This window comes from Lampetra planeri, unplaced genomic scaffold (assembly GCF_965212315.1).
Source record: "Lampetra planeri unplaced genomic scaffold, kcLamPlan1.2.h2 scaffold_470, whole genome shotgun sequence".
In the NCBI taxonomy this organism is placed as follows: domain Eukaryota; kingdom Metazoa; phylum Chordata; class Hyperoartia; order Petromyzontiformes; family Petromyzontidae; genus Lampetra; species Lampetra planeri.
In genome coordinates this window covers 7,215-28,226 of record NW_027615293.1, presented here as the reverse complement: position 1 = coordinate 28,226, position 21,012 = coordinate 7,215, and the positions used below count along the sequence as shown (strand labels likewise).

The following is a 21,012-nucleotide window of genomic DNA, read 5'->3' as shown; positions in this document are numbered from 1 at the left end:
TGTGCTGTGTGTGGTGCTGTGTGTGGTGCTGTGTGTGGTGCGTGTGCTGGTGCTGTGGGTGCTGTGTGTGGTGCTGTGTGTGCTGTGGTGCTGTGTGGTGCTGTGTGGTGCTGTGTGGTGCTGTGTGTGGTGCTGTGTGTGGTGCTGTGTGTGGTGCTGTGTGTGGTGCTGTGTGCTGTGTGTGGTGCTGTGTGTGGTGCTGTGTGTGGTGCTGTGTGGTGCTGTGTGCTGTGTGGTGCTGTGTGCTGTGTGTGGTGCTGTGTGTGGTGCTGTGTGTGGTGTGCTGTGTGGTGCTGTGTGCTGCTGTGTGGTGCTGTGTGTGGTGCTGTGTGTGGTGCTGTGTGTGGTGCTGTGTGTGGTGCTGTGTGGTGCTGTGTGCTGTGTGGTGCTGTGTGGTGCTGTGTGGTGCTGTGTGTGGTGCTGTGTGTGGTGCTGTGTGTGGTGCTGTGTGTGGTGCTGTGTGTGGTGCTGTGTGTGGCTGTGTGTGGTGCTGTGTGTGGTGCTGTGTGTGGTGCTGTGTGTGCTGTGTGCTGTGTGCTGTGTGCTGTGTGGTGCTGTGTGGTGCTGTGTGTGGTGCTGTGTGGTGCTGTGTGGTGCTGTGTGGGTGCTGTGTGTGCTGTGGTGCTGGTGCTGTGGTGCTGTGTGTGGTGCTGTGCTGTGGTGCTGTGGTGCTGTGTGGTGCTGTGTGGTGCTGTGTGTGGTGCTGTGTTGTGTGGTGCTGTGTGCTGTGTGGTGCTGTGTGTGGTGCTGTGGTGCTGTGTGTGCTGTGTGTGGTGCTGTGTGTGGTGCTGTGTGTGGTGCTGTGTGTGTGTGGGTGCTGGTGCTGTGTGGTGTGTGTGGTGCTGTGGTGGTGCTGTGTGTGCTGTGTGTGGTGCTGTGTGCTGTGTGGTGTGTGTGGTGCTGTGTGTGGGCTGTGTGTGGTGCTGTGTGTGGTGCTGTGTGTGGTGCTGTGTGTGGGCTGTGTGTGGTGCTGTGTGTGGTGCTGTGTGCTGTGTGGTGTGTGTGGTGCTGTGTGTGGTGCTGTGTGTGGTGCTGTGTGTGGTGCTGTGTGTGGTGCTGTGTGTGGTGCTGTGTGTGGTGCTGTGTGTGGTGCTGTGTGCTGTGTGTGGTGCTGTGTGTGGTGCTGGTGTGTGGTGCTGTGTGTGGTGCTGGGTGCTGTGTGCTGGTGTGGTGTGTGTGGTGCTGTGTGTGGGTGCTGTGTGTGGTGCTGTGTGTGGTGCTGTGTGCTGTGTGGTGTGTGTGGTGCTGTGTGTGGTGCTGTGTTGTGGTGGGCTGTGTGTGGTGCTGTGTGTGGTGCTGTGTGTGGTGCTGTGTGTGGTGCTGTGTGTGGTGCTGTGTGTGGTGCTGTGTGTGGTGCTGTGTGCTGTGTGGTGTGTGTGGTGCTGTGTGTGGTGCTGTGTGTGGTGCTGTGTGTGGTGCTGTGTGTGGTGCTGTGTGTGGTGCTGTGTGTAGTCAACATCGCCACTGGGGAGACAAAGGCGGCCGGGCGTGGTGATGGCCACCCACCCCCTCTGTGTGTGCCCACAGTGTCCCGGCAGCCTTCACGGGGTGCTGCTACTCGAACAGCACTTGCCCCTTCAGCTCTGCTAGAGGCTACCTGGGGGAGCTTTGTCTGTGTGTGTACACCATAGGTGGTGCTACTCGCTTCTAGCAGCACTTGCCCCTTCAGCTCTGCTAGAGGCTACCTGGGGGATCTTTGTCTGTGTGTGTCATAGGCGCTGCTGCTACTCGCTACTAGCAGCACTTGCCCCTACAGTCCCGCTAGAGGCTACCTGGGGGAGCTTTGTCTTTGGTTGTCGTGGTGGCTGTGTTTGTGGCGGTGGTAGTGGTGGTGGTGGTTGTGGTAGTGGTTTTGGTGGTGGTGGTGGCTGTGGTTGTGGTGGTGGTGGTGGTTGTGGTGGCTGTAGTGGTGGTGGTGGTGGTTGTGGTGGTGGTTGTGGTGGTTTGGTGGTGGTGGCTGTGGTTGTGGTGGTAGTGGTGGTGGTGGTAGCTAACAGCACTTGCCCCTACAGTCTGTTAGAGGCTACCCGGGGGGTCTTTGTCTGTGTGTGAGGTGCTAGCTAACAGCACTTGCCCCTACAGCCTGTAGAGGCTACACGGGGGGTCTTTGTCTGTGTCTGTGTGTGAGGTGCTAGCTAACAGCACTTGCCCCTACAGTCTGTTAGAGGCTACACGGGGGATCTTTGTCTGTGTGTGAGGTGCTAGCTAACAGCACTTGCCCCTACAGCCTGTTAGAGGCTACACGGGGGATCTTTGTCTGTGTGTGAGGTGCTAGCTAACAGCACTTGCCCCTACAGTCTGTTAGAGGCTACCCGGGGGGTCTGTGTCTGTGTGTGAGGTGCTAGCTAACAGCACTTGCCCCTACAGCCTGTTAGAGGCTACACGGGGGGATCTTTGTCTTTGTGGTGCTCGCTAACAGCACTTGCCCCTACAGCCTGTTAGAGGCTACACGGGGATCTTTGTCTGTGCCTTTGTGTGAGGTGCTAGCTAACAGCACTTGCCCCTACAGCCTGGTAGAGGCTACACGGGGGATCTTTGTCTGTGCCTTTGTGTGAGGTGCTAGCTAACAGCATTTGCCCCTACAGCCTGGTAGAGGCTACACGGGGGATCTTTGTCTGTGTGTGAGGTGCTAGCTAACAGCACTTGCCCCTACAGCCTGTTAGAGGCTACACGGGGGATCTTTGTCTGTGTGTGAGGTGCTAGCTAACAGCACTTGCCCCTACAGCCTGTTAGAGGCTACACGGGGGATCTTTGTCTGTGTGTGAGGTGCTAGCTAACAGCACTTGCCCCTACAGTCTGTTAGAGGCTACCCGGGGGGTCTGTGTCTGTGTGTGAGGTGCTAGCTAACAGCACTTGCCCCTACAGCCTGTTAGAGGCTACACGGGGGATCTTTGTCTTTGTGGTGCTCGCTAACAGCACTTGCCCCTACAGCCTGTTAGAGGCTACACGGGGGATCTTTGTCTGTGCCTTTGTGTGAGGTGCTAGCTAACAGCACTTGCCCCTACAGCCTGGTAGAGGCTACACGGGGGATCTTTGTCTGTGCCTTTGTGTGAGGTGCTAGCTAACAGCATTTGCCCCTGCAGCCTGTTAGAGGCTACACATCTGTGCAAATGAAATGATCGACAATTAAAAAAATAGTTTCATATTCTCTGCGTTCTATCGGTAAAGTTACGGAGGTGAAAAAGAAAAACGAATAAAATAAAATAAAAAAATTTAATAAATAAATTAAATGGGAACAATCACAGCGTCCGAAACGTGGTGATTTAATTAACTTTTATTTATTTTAAATTTTATTATATTATTTTATTTTCATCTACGTGACTTTACCGAAAGGAAATATCGATTATTGATGCTTGCAGTCACTAAAACTTCAAAAATCTATCGCTGAAGTCACTTAGGACGGCTTCAACGAAAATAACCAAAAAACCCTACGGACGTTTCGATCGCGAGGGACTTTAAGTGGGCCGTCCATAAATGACGTCACGCACCTAGGGCGCGGGGCTGTGGGTGTCAGACATTTGTGACGATGTGTGACGAGGGGGGGGGGGGGGTGGTTTGAGAAATGTGACGTCACATCAAAATGCGCAACTTTAATAAATAAATGTAGACGACGCGTTCTACTTAATTAAATAGACTTTTTAATAAATTTCGATTTGAAGCTTTCGTGACTGCAGGGATTCATCTTCTTGGTTCTGTCGGTAAAGTCACGTAGAAGGGAAATAATAAAATAATAAAAATATAAAACAGTTAAACTGGAATTTAATTGTTTTATATATTTTTTATTTTATTACTAATAAAATAATAAAAATATTAAACAATTAGACTGGAATTTTATTGTTTTTTTAAATATATATTTTTATTAATACAATAATTAAAATGTAAAACAATAAACTGGAATTTTATTGTTTTATATATTTTTTATTTTATTACTAATAAAATAATAAAAATATTAAAAATTAGACTTGAATTTTATTGGTTTTTTTTATTTTTTTATTAATAAAATAATTAAAATGTAAAACAATAAAACTGGAATTTTCTTGTTTTTTTATTTTTATTATTTGATGATTTCCCTTTTTTAATAAATGCTTTCCCCTACAACATCAGAGTGCAGCGCCACATTAAATACGCACTACAATGACAATAGTTTAAAGCGATTTGAAGCATGTTTTCTTTTTTTTGGGGGGGGGCAGAGCTTTGTGACGTCATATTTGAGAGGGGGGGGGGGGTCAGACATTTGTGACGCCGTGTGACGAGGGTGGGGGGGGTGGTCATTAATCATCTAAAATCGCGTGACGTCATTTATGGACGGCCCCTTAGCGAAAGAGAAAAGTGTTTCACATCTCATCGGATTCCTCCGCCGGAGATCAATAAGCTGTAACAAGGGGACGCCCTCACCGCTGTCCCACCGCTCCTCCCACACGCCCCCCACCCCACCGACCCCCACGGTCAAATAAGACGACCTTGAAGTGAGTTCAGCGATCGTTCGGTGTGGGTGGGTGGTGTGTCACTGTGTGGGTGTGTCACTGTGTGTGTGTGCGTGTGTGCGTGTGTGTGTGTCACTGTGTGTGTCCTGTGTGTGTGTGTCACTGTGTGTGTGTCACTGTGTGTGTGCGTGTGTGTGTGTCACTGTGTGTGTGTGTCTGTGTGTGTCACTGTGTGTGTGTGTGTCACTGTGTGTGTGTGTCACTGTGTGTGTGTGGGTGTGTGTCACTGTGTGTGTGTGTGTCTGTGTGTGTGTGTCTGTGTGTGTGTGGGTGTGTGTGTGTCACTGTGTGTGTGTGTCTGTGTGTGTGTGTCTGTGTGTGTGTGTGTCACTGTGTGTGTGTGTGTCTGTGTGTGTCTGTGTGTGTGTCTGTGTGTGTGTCACTGTGTGCGTGTGTCTGTGTGTGTGTCTCTGTGTGTATGTGTGTGTGTGTGTCACTGTGTGTGTGTGTCTGTGTGTGTGTGTGTGTCACTGTGTGTGTGTGTCTGTGTGTGTGTCTGTGTGTGTCTGTGTGTGTCTGTGTGTGTCTGTGTGTGTCTGTGTGTGTGTGTATGTGTGTGTCTGTGTGTGTGTCTGTGTGTGTGTGTGTCTGTGTGTGTGTGTATCTGTGTGTGTGTCTGTGTGTGTGTGTGTCTGTGTGTGTCCGTGTGTGTGTCTGTGTGTGTGTGTCTGTGTGTGTGTCTGTGTGGGTGGGTCTGTGTGTGTTAGTGTGTGTCTGTGTGTGTCTGTGTGTGTGTCTGTGTGCCTGTGTGTCTGTCTGTGAGTGTGTGTCTGTGTGTGTGTCTCTGTGTGTATGTGTGTGTGTCCGTGTGTGTGTCTGTGTGTGTGTGTCTGTGTGTGTGTGTCTGTGTGTGTGTCTGTGTGTGTGTCTGTGTGTGTCTGTGTGTGTGTGTGTCTGTGTGTGTGTGTCTGTGTGTGTTAGTGTGTGTCTGTCTGTGAGTGTGTGTCTGTGTGTGTGTCTGTGTGTGTGTGTCTGTGTGTGTGTATGTGTGTGTCCGTGTGTGTGTGTCTGTGTGTGTGTCTGTGGGTGTCTGTCTGTGTGTCTGTGTGTGTGTGTCTGTCTGTGTGTGTGTTAGTGTGTGTCTGTCTGTGAGTGTGTGTCTGTGTGTGTGTGTGTCTGTGTGTGTATGTGTGTGTCCGTGTGTGTGTGTCTGTGTGTGTGTCTGTGGGTGTCTGTCTGTGTGTCTGTGTGTGTGTCTGTCTGTGTGTGTGTCTGTGTGTGTGTCTGTGTGTGTGTCTGTGTGTATTAGTGTGTGTCTGTCTGTGAGTGTGTGTATGTGTGTGTGTGTGTCTCTGTCTGTGTGTGTGTGTCTGTGTGTGTCTGTGTGTGTGTCTGTGTGTGTGTGTGTGTCTGTGTGTCTGTGTGTGTGTGTCTGTGTGTGTGTGTCTTTGTGTGTCTGTGTGTGTGTCTGTGTTTGTGTGGGAGTGTGGGTGTCTGTGTGTGTGTGTGTCTCTGTGTGTATGTGTGTGTCTGTGTGTGTGTCTGTGTGCCTGTGTGTGTGTGTGTCTGTGTGTCTGTGTGTGTGTCTGTGTGCCTGTGTGTGTGTGTGTCTGTGTGTGTGTCTGTGTGCCTGTGTGTGTGTCTGTGTGTGTCTGTGTGTGTGTCTGTGTGTGTGTGTATGTCTGTGTGTGTGTCTGTGTGCCTGTCTGTGTGTGTCTGTGTGTGTGTCTGTGTGCCTGTGTGTGTGTGTCCTGTGTGTGTGTCTGTGTTGCACTGGGGAGACAAAGGCGGTCGGGCGTGGTGCTGGCCACCCACCCCTTCGTGTACCGTTCCGGCCTTCATAGGTGCTCGCTAACAGCACTTGCCCCTACAGTCTGTTAAGCCTATACGGGGGATCTTTGTCTTGTGTCTGTGTGTGAGTTTGTGTCTGTGTGTATCTATGTGTGTGAGTGTGTCTGTGTGTGTGTATTTGTTTGTGTCTGCCTACTGACCATCTGTAAGATGCGCTTGCCATTCTTCCACGCCGGTGGTGGGTGTACACCCAGGACCCCCATTCAAACTCATAGTGGCCTGGTCTCAGTTAGCTGATGAAAGTTGCAAGCAATAATGTCATCATCGCTTGCGGCTGGGGTTGGCATCGTCCCCCCACTCCACCTGATGTCGAGGGCAAATGGGCGAGGTTTAGGACTGTGGCTCATGCAGCTGCAATGGCTGCTTTGGGTACACGGTCCAGACCTCCCCAGAGACCCTGGCTGACAGAGGAGGTGTTCAGGCTGGCTGAGAAAAAGCGACAGGCCCACTCTCATCATCTACAGCATCCCACGTCGGAGAATGAGGAGGCTTACCGCAGCCTTCGCTCGGAGGTTCGGAGAGCCGTAAGGCGCTGCAAGGATGAGTGGTGGTCGCGGGTTGCTGAGGAGATGGAGTCTGCCTCAGTGGCCCGCGATCACAAATCGCTCTTTAACTCCATCAAAAAAGTAGCCTGCAGCGCCACACCTATTACCATCATTAGGGGAAAAAAACGGTGGTCCAATCTCCGACCCCCAGGAACAGGTTTGCAGATTTGCTGAGCATTTCTGTGAGGTCCTGGGGGAGAGGAAATACCTCAGCCTGTAAAACATCATGGGGCAAAGTGGGGATAACCCTGCTGAGGCTGCGGTGCCTCAAATATTGTAAAAAAGAAGTCACCCCCTGTGAGTGGCTGGCTGAGGTGCCATCTGTTGAGGAAGTACTGAAGGCGATCCAGAGTCTGAGACCAGGAAAGGCACCGGGCAGAGAAATGTTGAGGGAGGGTGGCGTTTGTGCACAGACTGCCCTACATGACATCATAACAACAGTCTGGGCCACTGGACGGGTTCCGCAGGATTAGAAGGATGCCCTGGTGGTCCCCCTCTTTAAGAAGGGGGACCGCACAGACTGTAACAACTACAGGGGCATCTCACTCCTCAGTGTGCCGGGAAAGGTTCTGGCAAGGATTATTCAACATCGCCTTGCCAGGCACGTTGAGGAGAGGCTTGCGGAGCCCCAATGCGGTTTCAGGAAAGGGCGGTCCTGCACAGATGCCATATTTTCCATCCGTTTGCTACAGCAGAGGTGTAGGCAATTCCAACAAGAACTACATCTCTGCTTTATTGACCTGGTCAAGGCCTATGATACCATCAGTAGGCCTGGGCTCTGGGTTGTTCTTCGTGCTTTCGGAGTCCCTGACTCTGTGCTCACAATCATTAAGGACCTTCATGATGTGGAAACTACCTGGTCTGTCGCTCCGCACGAAGCTTCGGGTCTTCTCGGTCACGGTCATTCCCTCCCTTCTCTACGCTTGCCAAACGTGGACCCCCCTGATGGAGCATCTTCGCCGGCTGGAAACAGTGTTTATTGAAAATGCAATATTTGATATCTAAAAAAACCTGATGTGATAGACAAAAACTGATGCCAGATTTGGAATCAGCACCCCAAAATTGGAATATCTTATGCCAGAAAAAGTGTGTTGACCAGTGTATAATCAGTTTCTTCACCCATCAAAAACGATGGTCCCATTAAAGTGTTCACATTTATTTGAAGCATCCTGTATTGTACTGGCCGGCAGTGTACATCACTCCCACGCACGGGACAAAACAAATGTGATTGATCATGTGACGTTGTCTCAATCAGTGGCAGTCCACACAGACCAATAACCCAACACAGCCGCCATTCGCCACTGAGTGGCGGTGACGTCACCACGGCACCTGTGCCAGGCTAGGTGCACTTTGAGGCTGCCACGTGAAGTGTCGAAGGCTCTCTGCTGACAGGGAGGAGGAGGTCTCGGGACAGACCCTGCAGGTGCCACGAGTTGACCGACTGAGATGGCCAGTAGATGCACCACCAGCTGTACCCCCCTACTGTGCCAGGCTAGGTGCAGGAGGTCTCGGGACAGACCCAGCAGGTGCCATGGGTTGACCGACTGAGATGGCCAGTAGATGCACCACCAGCTGTACCCCCCTACTGTGCCAGGCTAGGTGCAGGAGGTCTCGGGACAGACCCAGCAGGTGCCATGGGTTGGCTGACTGAGATGACCGGTAGATGCACCACCAGCTGTACCCCCCCTACTGTGCCAGGCTAGGTGCAGGAGGTCTCAGGACAGACCCAGCAGGTGCCATGGGTTGGCTGACTGAGATGACCGGTAGATGCACCACCAGCTGTACCACCCTACTGTGCCAGGCTAGGTGCAGGAGGTCTCGGGACAGACCCAGCAGGTGCCATGGGTTGGCTGACTGAGATGACCGGTAGATGCACCACCAGCTGTACCCCCCCTACTGTGCCAGGCTAGGTGCAGGAGGTCACGGGACAGACCCAGCAGGTGCCATTAGTTGGCTGACTGAGATGACCGGTAGATGCACCACCAGCTGTACCCCCCTACTGTGCCAGGCTAGGTGCATGAAGTCACGGGACAGACCCAGCAGGTGCCATGGGTTGGCTGACTGAGATGACCGGTAGATGCACCACCAGCTGTACCCCCCTACTGTGCCAGGCTAGGTGCATGAAGTCACGGGACAGACCCAGCAGGTGCCATGGGTTGGCTGACTGAGATGACCGGTAGATGCACCACCAGCTGTACCCCCCTACTGTGCCAGGCTAGGTGCAGGAGGTCACGGGACAGACCCTGCAGGTGCCATTAGTTGGCTGACTGAGATGACCGGTAGATGCACCACCAGCTGTACCCCCCTACTGTGCCAGGCTAGGTGCATGAAGTCACGGGACAGACCCAGCAGGTGCCATGGGTTGGCTGACTGAGATGACCAGTAGATGCACCACCAGCTGTACCCCCCTACTGTGCCAGGCTAGGTGCAGGAGGTCACGGGACAGACCCAGCAGGTGCCATTAGTTGGCTGACTGAGATGACCGGTAGATGCACCACCAGCTGTACCCCCCTACTGTGCCAGGCTAGGTGCATAAAGTCACGGGACAGACCCAGCAGGTGCCATGGGTTGGCTGACTGAGATGACCGGTAGATGCACCACCAGCTGTACCCCCCTACTGTGCCAGGCTAGGTGCATGAAGTCACGGGACAGACCCAGCAGGTGCCATGGGTTGGCTGACTGAGATGACCGGTAGATGCACACCACCACCACCACCAAAGGATCGTAGTAATGTCATTTTAATGTCTTGCTTGTAAGAGTATATACACACACATACGAATACATGAAATGTTGCTTGAAAAGTCGTTTGATTTTTCGCATCTTAAATGTGTTCAGTGTAAGTTACGTTCACGCACGTACGTTTCGACTTACGTACGATACGCTCGCGTACGTTTCGACTTACGTACGATACCTTCACGTAAGTTACATTCGCGCAAGTTTCGACTTACGTACGACCACGCTCGCGCGCACGTTTCGACTTAGGCGCGTTGCGTCCGCGCAGTTTCGACTTACGCACGTGACGTTCGCGTGAGTCGCGTTCGCGTACCTTTCGACGTGTGTACGTTACATTCACGTACAGTCACGCTCGCGCAAGTTTCGACTTACGCACGCTACGCTCGCGTAAGTTTCGACTTACGCAAGTTTCGAGGTACGCACGTTACGTTCGCGTAAGTCACATTCAAGTAAGTGACGCTCACGCGCTTTACACATCGGCAAAGAGACGCACACGCACACGCGCACACGCACACGCACACACGCACACGCGCACACGCACACACGCACACGCACACACGCACACACGCACACGCACACACGCACACACGCACACACACACACGCACACACGCACACACGCGCACACGCACACACGCACACGCACACGCGCACACGCACACACGCACACACACGCACACACACACGCACACACACGCACACACACACGTACACACGCACACACACACGCACACACACACGCACACACACACACGCACACACACACACGCACACACACACACGCACACACACACACACGCACACACACACGCACACACGCACGCACACACGCACACACACACGCACACACACACGCACACACGCACACGCAGCCCTCACCGCGTCCAGTGAGCGTGGGTACGTGTGTCTGCACGTTGAACTTCTTCCACACCGTACACAACCATGTTAATCGGAGGTGGTGGTGGTGGTGGTGGTGTTGATGGTGGTGTTGGTGGTGGTGGTGTTGGTGGTGGCAGCGGTGGTATTGGTGGTGTTGGTGGTGGTGGTGGTGTTGATGGTGGTGTTGGTGGTGGTGTTGGTGGTGTTGGTGGTGGTGGTGGTGTTGGTGATGATGATGGCAGCGGTGGTATTGGTGTTGGTGGTGTTGGTGGTGGTGTTGGTGGTGGTGTTGGTGGTGTTGGTGGTGGTGTTGTTGGTGGTGTTGGTGGTGGTGTTGGTGGTGGTGGTGGTGGTGTTGGTGGTGGTGTTGGTGGTGGTAATGATGGTGTTGGTGGTGGTAATGGTGGTGATGGTGGTGTTGGTGTTGGTAATGATGATGATGGTGGTTGGGTTGGTGGGTTGATGGGTTGATGGGTGGGTGGGTTGATGGGTTGGTGGGTGAGTGGGTGGTGGGTGGGTTGATGGGTGGGTAGGTGGGTGGGTGGTGGGTGGGTGAGTGGTGGGTGGGTGGTGGGTGGGTTGGGTTGATGGATGGGTGGGTGAGTTGGTTGATGAGTGGTGGGTGGGTGGTGGGTGGGTTGGGTTGATGGATGGGTGGGTGAGTTGGTTGATGAGTGGTGGGTGGGTGGTGGGTGGGTTGGGTTGTTAGGTGGGTGGGTGGTGGGTGGGTTGGATTGCTGGGTGGGTGAGTGAGTAGCTTGATGAGTGGTGAGTGGGTGAGTGGGTTGATGAGTGGTGAGTGGTTAGATAAGTGGTGAGTGGGTGAGTGGGTTGATGAGTGGTGAGTGGGTGAGTGGGTGGACGTGGTGACTGGCTCTACTTTTGGCACTAGACGATCAATCCGACGTTTCACAAGGCACCCTTTTCAGGATGCGTTCCCTCATCATTGACGGATTCAGGTCTTCGGGGTTCAATCATCCGGTTAGGATTTGTACACGTGGTAGTAGCAGTTAGTATTCATAAGTAGCAGGGGTTTGGCGACCAATGTTAATCCACGATAGAGGTTTTGGGGGGGGGGGGGTGTGGGGGTGCTGGGTTAGATCACGTAAATATGTTACATTGGGTCGTTCAAAGCTCCACCACCACCACCACAACTGATGACGTTCAGTTGTTGTTGTTGTTGTTGTCGTTACGGACTCGAATGGACGATGATTGCGTTGTGGGTTGATTGGCTGTGGTGGCGGTGGTGGTGGTGGTGGTGGTGGAGGGTTTAACAACACAACGTGAATTGATAATATCGATGAGGAAGTGGGGGGGGAGGGGGGGGGCAGCGGCCGTGATATAAATCATCGATTTCATTGAGTGAAGTTACATTATTTTAGTTTTTTTTCCGGAAAGGGTTGGGGTGGGGGAGGTGATGGCACATCACGACCTAATGCATCGATTTTCCGAGTGTTTTTTTCCTTTCCCACTGGCACAACCGAGCCGTGCCGTGCCAGGCCAGGGGCCAGGGGGAGGCACGGCTCGGTTTGCTTTGTTTTCTTTCCCACTGGCATAACCGAGTCGTGCCGAGCCGAGCCAGGCCTGGCTAAGCCAGGGCGAGGCACGGCTCGGTTTGCTTTCTTTTCGTTTCCCACTGGCACAACCGAGCCGTGCCGAGCCAAGCCAGGGCGAGGCACGGCTCGGTTTGCTTTCTTTTCTTTCTCACTGGCACAACCGAGCCGTGCCGTGCCATGCCGTCATCACACGAAAACGAGCGAGTGTGCGTCACTTTACCCCCCCTCTCTCCACCCCCCCCCCCCCGCCACCTCCATACCGTGCCAGGCAACCGTGCTGGCTCGGCTCGGGTACGCCAATGGAAAATAAAAATAACCCCCACCCCCAACCACCCCAAACGTGGGCTGGATTACACACAAGTCGAAAATCCCCTCCCAAAAAAAAAAACGCGTTCCTTTTCTATATATATACGGTATAATGTATATCCCACACACACATACATATATGCATATCGTGTGTGCCTATATATGTACAGCATGTACACACACCACGCAAAAATGACAAAGATTCACCACCCCACCACCAATCCGGTATAGACTCTGACAGGCTGTAGGGGCAAGTGCTGTTAGCGAGTAGCGGGCAGTACGCTATGAAGGCGGGCATGGCACACGAGGGGGGTGAGTGTCTCCGTGTGTGTCTCCGTGCGTGTCTCCGTGTGTGTGTGTCTGTGGAACATGTGTGTGTGCGCTGTGTGTGTTAGGCGGCCGCTAACAGCACTTGCCCCAATAGCCAGCAAGAGGCTATACGGGGGACCTTTGCCTGTACATGTGCTCTGTCTGTGTGTTAGGCACCCGCTAACAGCACTTGCCCCAATAGCCAGCGAGAGGCTATACGGGGGCCTTTGCCTGTACATGTGCTCTGTCTGTGTGTTAGGCACCCGCTAACAGCACTTGCCCCAATAGCCAGCGAGAGGCTATACGGGGGACCTTTGCCTGTTCATGTGCTCTGTCTGTGTATTAGGCACCGCGCTAACAGCACTTGCCCCAATAGCCAGCGAGAGGCTATACGGGGGACCTTTGCCTGTACATGTGCTCTGTCTGTGTGTTAGGCACCGCGCTAACAGCACTTGCCCCAATAGCCAGCGAGAGGCTATACGGGGGACCTTTGCCTGTACATGTGCTCTGTCTGTGTGTTAGGCACCGCGCTAACAGCACTTGCCCCAATAGCCAGCGAGAGGCTATACGGGGGACCTTTGCCTGTACATGTGCTCTGTCTGTGTGTTAGGCACCGCGCTAACAGCACTTGCCCCAATATCCCGTAAGAGGCTACACTGGGGACCTTTATCTGTACATCGTTCGTGGGTGGGGGGGGGTCACGTGGGGGTAGCCAGGGGGCTCTGCTCCCTTCCCCCACCCCCTCATCTCACCCCCCAAAGCCCCTCCCCTCTACCCTCCTCATTATAGAGTTCGACGTTTCGGACACACCCCCCCTCCTCCGCTTCTCCCCCCCCCCCCCTTCACCTCGGCTGTACGGACTGAACCAACACCGCTCCGCTAACCGAAAGTCCACCACCTCCACCACCTCCACCTCCACCTCCACCACCCACTCCCAGCCCTCCCAGCCCACCCAGCCCACCCAGCAAGACGCGTGGCACCAGCGGCCTGTGCAAGGGCGACTGCAGAGGAAGAGGTGGAGGAGGTGGTGGTGGAGGTGGTGGAGGAGGAGGAGGTGGAGGAGGTGGTTGAGCAGGAGGTGGTGGATGAGCCGATGACGACGACGACGAATTCGACACCTGCTGGGCTGCCGAAACCACTCCCACGTGCGTGTGGTGATGGGGGGTGGTGGTGGTGGTGGTGGTTGGGGTGGTGAGGATGTGGGTGGTGTGGGTGGTGGTGGTGTGGGTGGTGGTGTGGGTGGTGGTGTGGGTGGTGGTGGTGGGGGGTGGTGGTGGGGGTGGGTGGGTGTTGGAGCCCCGCCTCTGTAGACGCACATGGCCGCCGCTGCGGTGGCTGGGTCTAGGGCAGGCATGAGGCCTGTCGGAGGGTAGAAATATGGCGACGGGAAAATTCGCTGCAGCGCCGAGTAGTTGCCGGCCTCGGCGAGGAGTTCGAGGCCAACGGCGGTCTGGCGCTTCCACTTGGTCCTGGTTAGTGGGGGGGGGGGTGGGGGGGGGGGGGAGGGTGGGGGGTGAGTGGGTGGGTTGGTTGGTTGGTTAGTGGGTGGGTGGGTAGGTATGTGAGTGGGTGAGTGGGTGGGTGGGTTGGTGGGTGGGTGAGTGGGTGGATGTGTGGGTGAGTGGGTGGGGTTGGGTGGGTTGGTTGGTTGGTTAGTGGGTGAGTGGGTGGGTGGGTGGGGGAGCAGGTGGGTGGGTGGGTATGTGAGTGGGTAGGTGGGTGGGTTGGTTGGTGGGTGGGTGGGGTGAGTGGGTGGGTGAGTGGGTGGGTTGGTTGGTTAGTGGGTGGGTGGGTAGGTATGTGAGTGGGTGAGTGGGTGGGTTGGTTGGTGGGTGGGTGGGTGAGTGGGTGAGTGGGTGGGTGAGTGGGTGGGTTGGTTGGTTAGTGGGTGGGTGGGTGAGTGGGTGGATGTGTGGGTGAGTGGGTGGGGTTGGGTGGGTTGGTTGGTTGGTTAGTGGGTGAGTGGGTGGGTGGGTGGGGGAGCAGGTGGGTGGGTGGGTATGTGAGTGGGTAGGTGGGTGGGTTGGTTGGTGGGTGGGTGGGTGAGTGGGTGGGTGAGTGGGTGGGTTGGTTGGTTAGTGGGTGGGTGGGTAGGTATGTGAGTGGGTGAGTGGGTGGGTTGGTTGGTGGGTGGGTGGGTGAGTGGGTGAGTGGGTGGGTGAGTGGGTGGGTTGGTTGGTTAGTGGGTGGGTGGGTGAGTGGGTGTGTGAATGGGTGTGTGAGTGGGTTGATGGGTTAGTGGGTGAGTGGGTGGGTGAGTGGATGTGTGAGTGGGTTGGTGGGTGAGTGGGTGAGGTTGGTTGGTTGGTTAGTGGGTGGATGGGTGGGGTAGTGGGTGAGTTAGTGGGTGGGTGAGTGGGCGAGTGGATGTGTGGGTAGATGGGTGAGTGGGCGAGTGGATGTGTGGGTAGGTGGGTGAGTGGGTGAGTGGGCGGGTGGGTGAGTGGGTGGGTGAGTGGGTGAGTGGTGGGTGAGTGAGTGGGTGGGTGCGTGGGTGGGTGAGTGGGTGGGTGAGTGGGTGGGTTGATGGGTGTGTGGGTGAGTGGGTGGGTGGGTGTGTGAGTGGGTTGGTGGGTGAGTGGGTGAGTATGGTGGGTATGTGAGTAGGTAGGTGGGTGAGTGAGTGTGGTCGAGTAGCTGGGTGGGTGAGTAGGTGGGTGAGTGGGTGAGTGAGTGAGTGGTATGTGAGTGGGTGTGTGGATGGTGTGTGAGTGGGTGTGTGAGTGGGTGGGTGTGTGAGTGGGTGGGTGTGTGAGTGGGTGTGTGAGTGGGGTGGGTGTGTGAGTGGGTGTGTGAGTGGGTGGGTGTGTGAGTGGGTGGGTGAGTGGGTGGGTGGGTGTGTGAGTGGGTGTGTGAGTGGGTGGGTGTGTGAGTGGGTGGGTGAGTGAGTGGTATGTGAGTGGGTGGATGTGTGAGTGGGTGTGTGAGTGGGTGTGTGAGTGGGTGGGTGTGTGAGTGGGTGGGTGAGTGGGTGTGTGAGTAGGTGGGTGAGTGAGTGGTATGTGAGTGGGTGGGTGTGTGAGTGGGTGTGTGAGTGGGTGGGTGAGTGAGTGGTATGTGAGTGGGTGGGTGTGTGAGTGGGTGTGTGAGTGGGTGTGTGAGTGGGTGGGTGAGTGAGTGGTATGTGAGTGGGTGCGCGAACAGCAACACTGAAGGCAGCACCGGCCGCCTTTGTCTCCCCTAGGTCGACTCAACCTCAAATGAGTACCTGGTGTAGCGGGTGTGTCACTAAAGCATCGCTACTGGGGAGACAAAGGCGGCCGGGCGTGGTGCTGGCCCCCCACCCCCTCGTGTGCCGTGCCGGCCTTCATAGGTGCTGCTCGCTAACAGCACTTGCCCCTACAGCCTGCTAGAGGCTACACGGGGGACCTTTATCTTTGGTGATCGCTGTGAGCGTGGAATCGAACCTCTGCGGAGCGCAGTGCGGCTACGCTAACCGCTGCACCACCGCTCCCCGTTAGACACACCCACTCACTGTGACGTCACTGCCTCCCCCTGTGACGTCAGTAGGGGAGGGGCTCGAAAGGGGTCTCAGCAACACGGGCGGCGAGGGACGTGGGGGGGGGGGAGTGGGGGGGGGTGTAGGTGAGTCTGTGGGTCTCTGTGTGGTGAGTCTGTGGGTCTCTGTGTGGTGGTGAGTCTGTGGGTCTCTGTGTGGTGGTGAGTCTGTGGGTCTCTGTGTGGTGAGTCTGTGGGTCTCTGTGTGATGAGTCTGTGGGTCTCTGTGTGGTGAGTCTGTGGGTCTCTGTGTGGTGAGTCTGTGGGTCTCTGTGTGGTGGTGAGTCTGTGGGTCTCTGTGTGGTGAGTCTGTGGGTCTCTGTGTGGTGAGTCTGTGGGTCTCTGTGTGGTGAATCTGTGGGTCTCTGTGTGGTGAGTCTGTGGGTCTCTGTGTGGTGAGTCTGTGGGTCTCTGTGTGGTGAGTCTGTGGGTCTCTGTGTGGTGAGTCTGTGGGTCTCTGTGTGGTGAGTCTGTGGGTCTCTGTGTGGTGGTGAGTCTGTGGGTCTCTGTGTGGTGAGTCTGTGGGTCTCTGTGTGGTGAGTCTGTGGGTCTCTGTGTGGTGAGTCTGTGGGTCTCTGTGTGGTGAGTCTGTGGGTCTCTGTGTGGTGAGTCTGTGGGTCTCTGTGTGGTGAATCTGTGGGTCTCTGTGTGGTGAGTCTGTGGGTCTCTGTGTGGTGAGTCTGTGGGTCTCTGTGTGGTGAGTCTGTGGGTCTCTGTGTGGTGAGTCTGTGGGTCTCTGTGTGGTGAGTCTGTGGGTCTCTGTGTGGTGAGTCTGTGGGTCTCTGTGTGGTGAGTCTATGGGTCTCTGTGTGGTGAGTCTATGGGTCTCTGTGTGGTGAGTCTGTGGGTCTCTGTGTGGTGAGTATGTGGGTCTCTGTGTGGTGAGTCTGTGGGTCTCTGTGTGGTGGTGAGTCTGTGGGTCTCTGTGTGGTGGTGAGTCTGTGGGTCTCTGTGTGGTGAGTCTGTGGGTCTCTGTGTGGTGGTGAGTCTGTGGGTCTCTGTGTGGTGAGTCTGTGGGTCTCTGTGTGCTGAGTCTGTGGGTCTCTGTGTGGTGAGTCTATGGGTCTCTGTGTGGTGAGTCTGTGGGTCTCTGTGTGGTGAGTCTGTGGGTATCCAACTACCTCACCCCACCCCACCACTCCTCACCCTCACCACCCTCACCACCCTCACCACCACCACCCTCACCACCCTCACCACCACCACTACCACCACCCTCACCACCACCACCATCACCACCACCACCCTCACCACCCTCACCATTACCACCCCCCCCCCCACCTCACCACCACCCTCACCACCACCACCCCTCACCACTCCTCACCACCACCACGACCCTCACCACCCTCACCACCACCCTCACCACCACCACCACGTGGTTTTCTCACCTGCGATTCTGGTACCAGGTCTTCACTTGCGTGTCGGTGAGGTTGAGAGACGCTGCGAGCTCCACCACCCTCACCACCATCCTCACCCCCGCTCACCACCCTCACCACCACCACCACCACCCCACCCCCCCACCTCACCCCACCTCACCTCACCCCACCTCACCCCTTCTTCCACCCCACCTCACACAACCTCACCACCTCCCTCACCACCACCACCACCCTCACCCCACCTCACCACCACCCTCACCACCACCCTCACCACCACCACGTGGTTTTCTCACCTTCGATTCTGGTACCAGGTCTTCACTTGCGTGTCGGTGAGGTTGAGAGACGCTGCGAGCTCCACCACCCTCACCACCACCACCACCACCACCCTCACCCCACCTCACCACCACCTCCACCACCACCCTCACCACCACCACGTGGTTTTCTCACCTTCGATTCTGGTACCAAGTCTTCACTTGCGTGTCGGTGAGGTTGAGAGACGCTGCGAGTTCCATGTGGTCCTGCACCTACCTCACCCCCCCCTCACCCTCACCACCCTCACCACCCTCACCTCACCACCCTCACCACCACCACTTCACCCCCCCCCCCCCCACCCTCACCCCCCCCCCTCACCACCACCCTCACCACCACCACGTGGTTTTCTCACCTTCGATTCTGGTACCAAGTCTTCACTTGCGTGTCGGTGAGGTTGAGAGACGCTGCGAGTTCCATGTGGTCCTGCACCTACCTCACCCCCCCCTCACCCTCACCACCCTCACCACCCTCACCTCACCACCCTCACCACCACCACTTCACCCCCCCCCCCACCTCACCACCACCCTCACCACCACCCTCACCACCACCACGTGGTTTTCTCACCTTCGATTCTGGTACCAAGTCTTCACTTGCGTGTCGGTGAGGTTGAGAGACGCTGCGAGCTCCATGCGGTCCTGCACCTACCTCACCCCCCCCTCACCCTCACCACCCTCACCACCCTCACCTCACCACCCTCACCACCACCACTTCACCCCCCCCCCCCCACCTCACCCCCCCCCCTCACCACCACCCTCACCACCACCACGTGGTTTTCTCACCTTCGATTCTGGTACCAAGTCTTCACTTGCGTGTCGGTGAGGTTGAGAGACGCTGCGAGTTCCATGTGGTCCTGCACCTACCTCACCCCCCCCTCACCCTCACCACCCTCACCACCCTCACCTCACCACCCTCACCACCACCACTTCACCCCCCCCCCCACCTCACCACCACCCTCACCACCACCCTCACCACCACCACGTGGTTTTCTCACCTTCGATTCTGGTACCAAGTCTTCACTTGCGTGTCGGTGAGGTTGAGAGACGCTGCGAGCTCCATGCGGTCCTGCACCTACCTCACCCCCCCCCTCACCCTCACCACCCTCACCACCCTCACCTCACCACCCTCACCACCACCACTTCACCCCCCCCCCCCCACCTCACCCCCCCCCTCACCACCACCCTCACCACCACCACGTGGTTTTCTCACCTTCGATTCTGGTACCAGGTCTTGACTTGCGTGTCGGTGAGGTTGAGAGACGCTGCGAGCTCCATGCGGTCCTGCACGCTCAGGTACTTCTGTCGCTCGAAGGACCGCTCGAGCTGCGTCAGCTGGTGGTCCGTGAAGGCCGTTCGGGCCTTCCGCGGCTTCTTGGCGCGCTGCGAGGCCGAGGAGGCCGTCGTCGGAGTGGGGCTCTCGCGAGAGCTGCTCGAAATCTCGCGCTCTGCGTCTTCTTTGGTGCCTAAGGTGGGTGGCAGTGGGGGGGGTGGGGGGGGGGAGTGGGGGGGGTGGGGGTAGTGGGGGGGGGGGGTGGGGGTGGTGGTGGGGGGTGGTTTGGGGGGGGGGTGAAACGATGGTGGTTAGGGTGGTGGTGAGGGTGGTGAGGGTGGTGGTGGTGAGGGTGGTGGTGGTGGTGGTGGTGAGGGTGGTGGTGAGGGTGGGGGTGGGGGGTGGTGGGTGGGGGGTTGTGGATAACACTCACCCACTCACCCATTCACTCAGTCTCCCACCCACCTGACTCAACCCCCCATCCCCCCCCTCCTCCCCCCCATCCCCCCCTCCTCCCCCCACCCCCCCCCTCCTCCCCCCCATCCCCCCCTCTCCCCCCCCCCTCCTCCCCCGCCCCACCCCCCTCCTTCCCCCCTCCTCCCCCTTATCCCCCCTCTCCCCCCCCCCTCCTCCCCCCCTCCATCCCCCCCTCCTACCCTCCCCCCCCATCCCCCCATCCCCCCTACTTCTCCCTCCTCCCCCCAATATCCCCCCCTCTTCCCCCACATCCCCCCCTCCTACCCCCCACCCACCACTACTCCCCCCTGACGCCTGCTGCTGCTGCTGTATATTTGGAGTTTGCGTCTCTCTCTCTCATCATCATCACGGTGGCTAGGAGATGTTGACTACCTCGCCTGGTCTACAGGAGGTCGTGGGTTCGATCCCGACCCCGACGACTGCTGCTGATGCATATTTAGAGTCTGCGTCTCTCTCTCATCATCATCACGGTGGCTAGGAGATGTTAACTACCTCGCCTGGTCTACAGGAGGTCGTGGGTTCGATTCCGACCCTGACGCCTGCTGCTGCTGCTGCTGTATATTTGGAGTTTGCGTGTCTCTCTCTCATCATCATCACAGTGGCTAGGAGATGTTGACTACCTCGCCTGGTCTACAGGAGGTCGTGGGTTCGATCCCGACCCCGACGACTGCTGCTGTAGATTTGGAGTCTGCGTCTCTCTCTCATCATCATCATCACGGTGGCTATGAGATGTTGACTACCTCGCCTGGTCTACAGGAGGTCGTGGGTTCGATTCCGACCCTGACGACGCCTGCTGCTGTAGATTTGGAGTCTGCGTCTCTCTCTCTCTCCACGTGGTCGCGTAAATGTTTCCTCCTTTGACATTTAGAAACTCACACTTCGAGTTACTTTGCTGCTTAGAAATGTCCACGTATGATGATGGTGATGATGGTGATGATGATGATGGTGATGATGGTGATGATGGTGGTGATGATGATGGTGATGATGATGGTGGTGATGATGATGGTGATGATGATGATGGTGATGATAATGGTGGTGATGCTAGTGATGATGATGATGATGGTGATGATGGTGATGATGATGGCGATGAGGGCGGTGATGATGATGGTGATGGTGATGATGGTAATGATGATGGTGATGATGGTGGTGATGATGGTGATGATGGTGGTGATGATGATGGTGATGATGATGATGATGATAATGGTGGTGATGCTAGTGATGATGATGGTGATGATGATGGTGATGATGGTGATGAGGTTGATGATGATGGCGATGAGGGCGGTGATGATGATGGTGATGATGATGATGGTGATGATGGTGATGATGGTGATTATGATGATGATGGTGATGATGATGGTGATCATGGTGATGATGCTGATGTAGATGGTGATGATGATGGTGATGATGGTGATGGTGATGATGGTGATGATGGTGGTGATGATGGTGATGATGATGGTGATGATGTAAATCGTAGTTTAGTTTAA

At 55.8% G+C, this 21,012-nt stretch overlaps 1 protein-coding gene across 1 annotated transcript; it reads right to left on the bottom strand.

The window, feature by feature from the left end:
* Nucleotides 1-13,444: 13,444 nt before the first annotated feature.
* On the bottom strand, nt 13,445-19,244 carry LOC144741212 (barH-like 2 homeobox protein; the record flags this gene model as incomplete). The annotated part of the gene is made up of 3 exons (XM_078623811.1): nt 13,445-13,602; nt 13,875-14,071; nt 18,992-19,244. Coding segments are annotated over 3 exons (608 nt in total), but the record flags the coding sequence as incomplete, so codon positions are not given.
* Between the last annotated feature and the right edge of the window lie 1,768 nt (nt 19,245-21,012).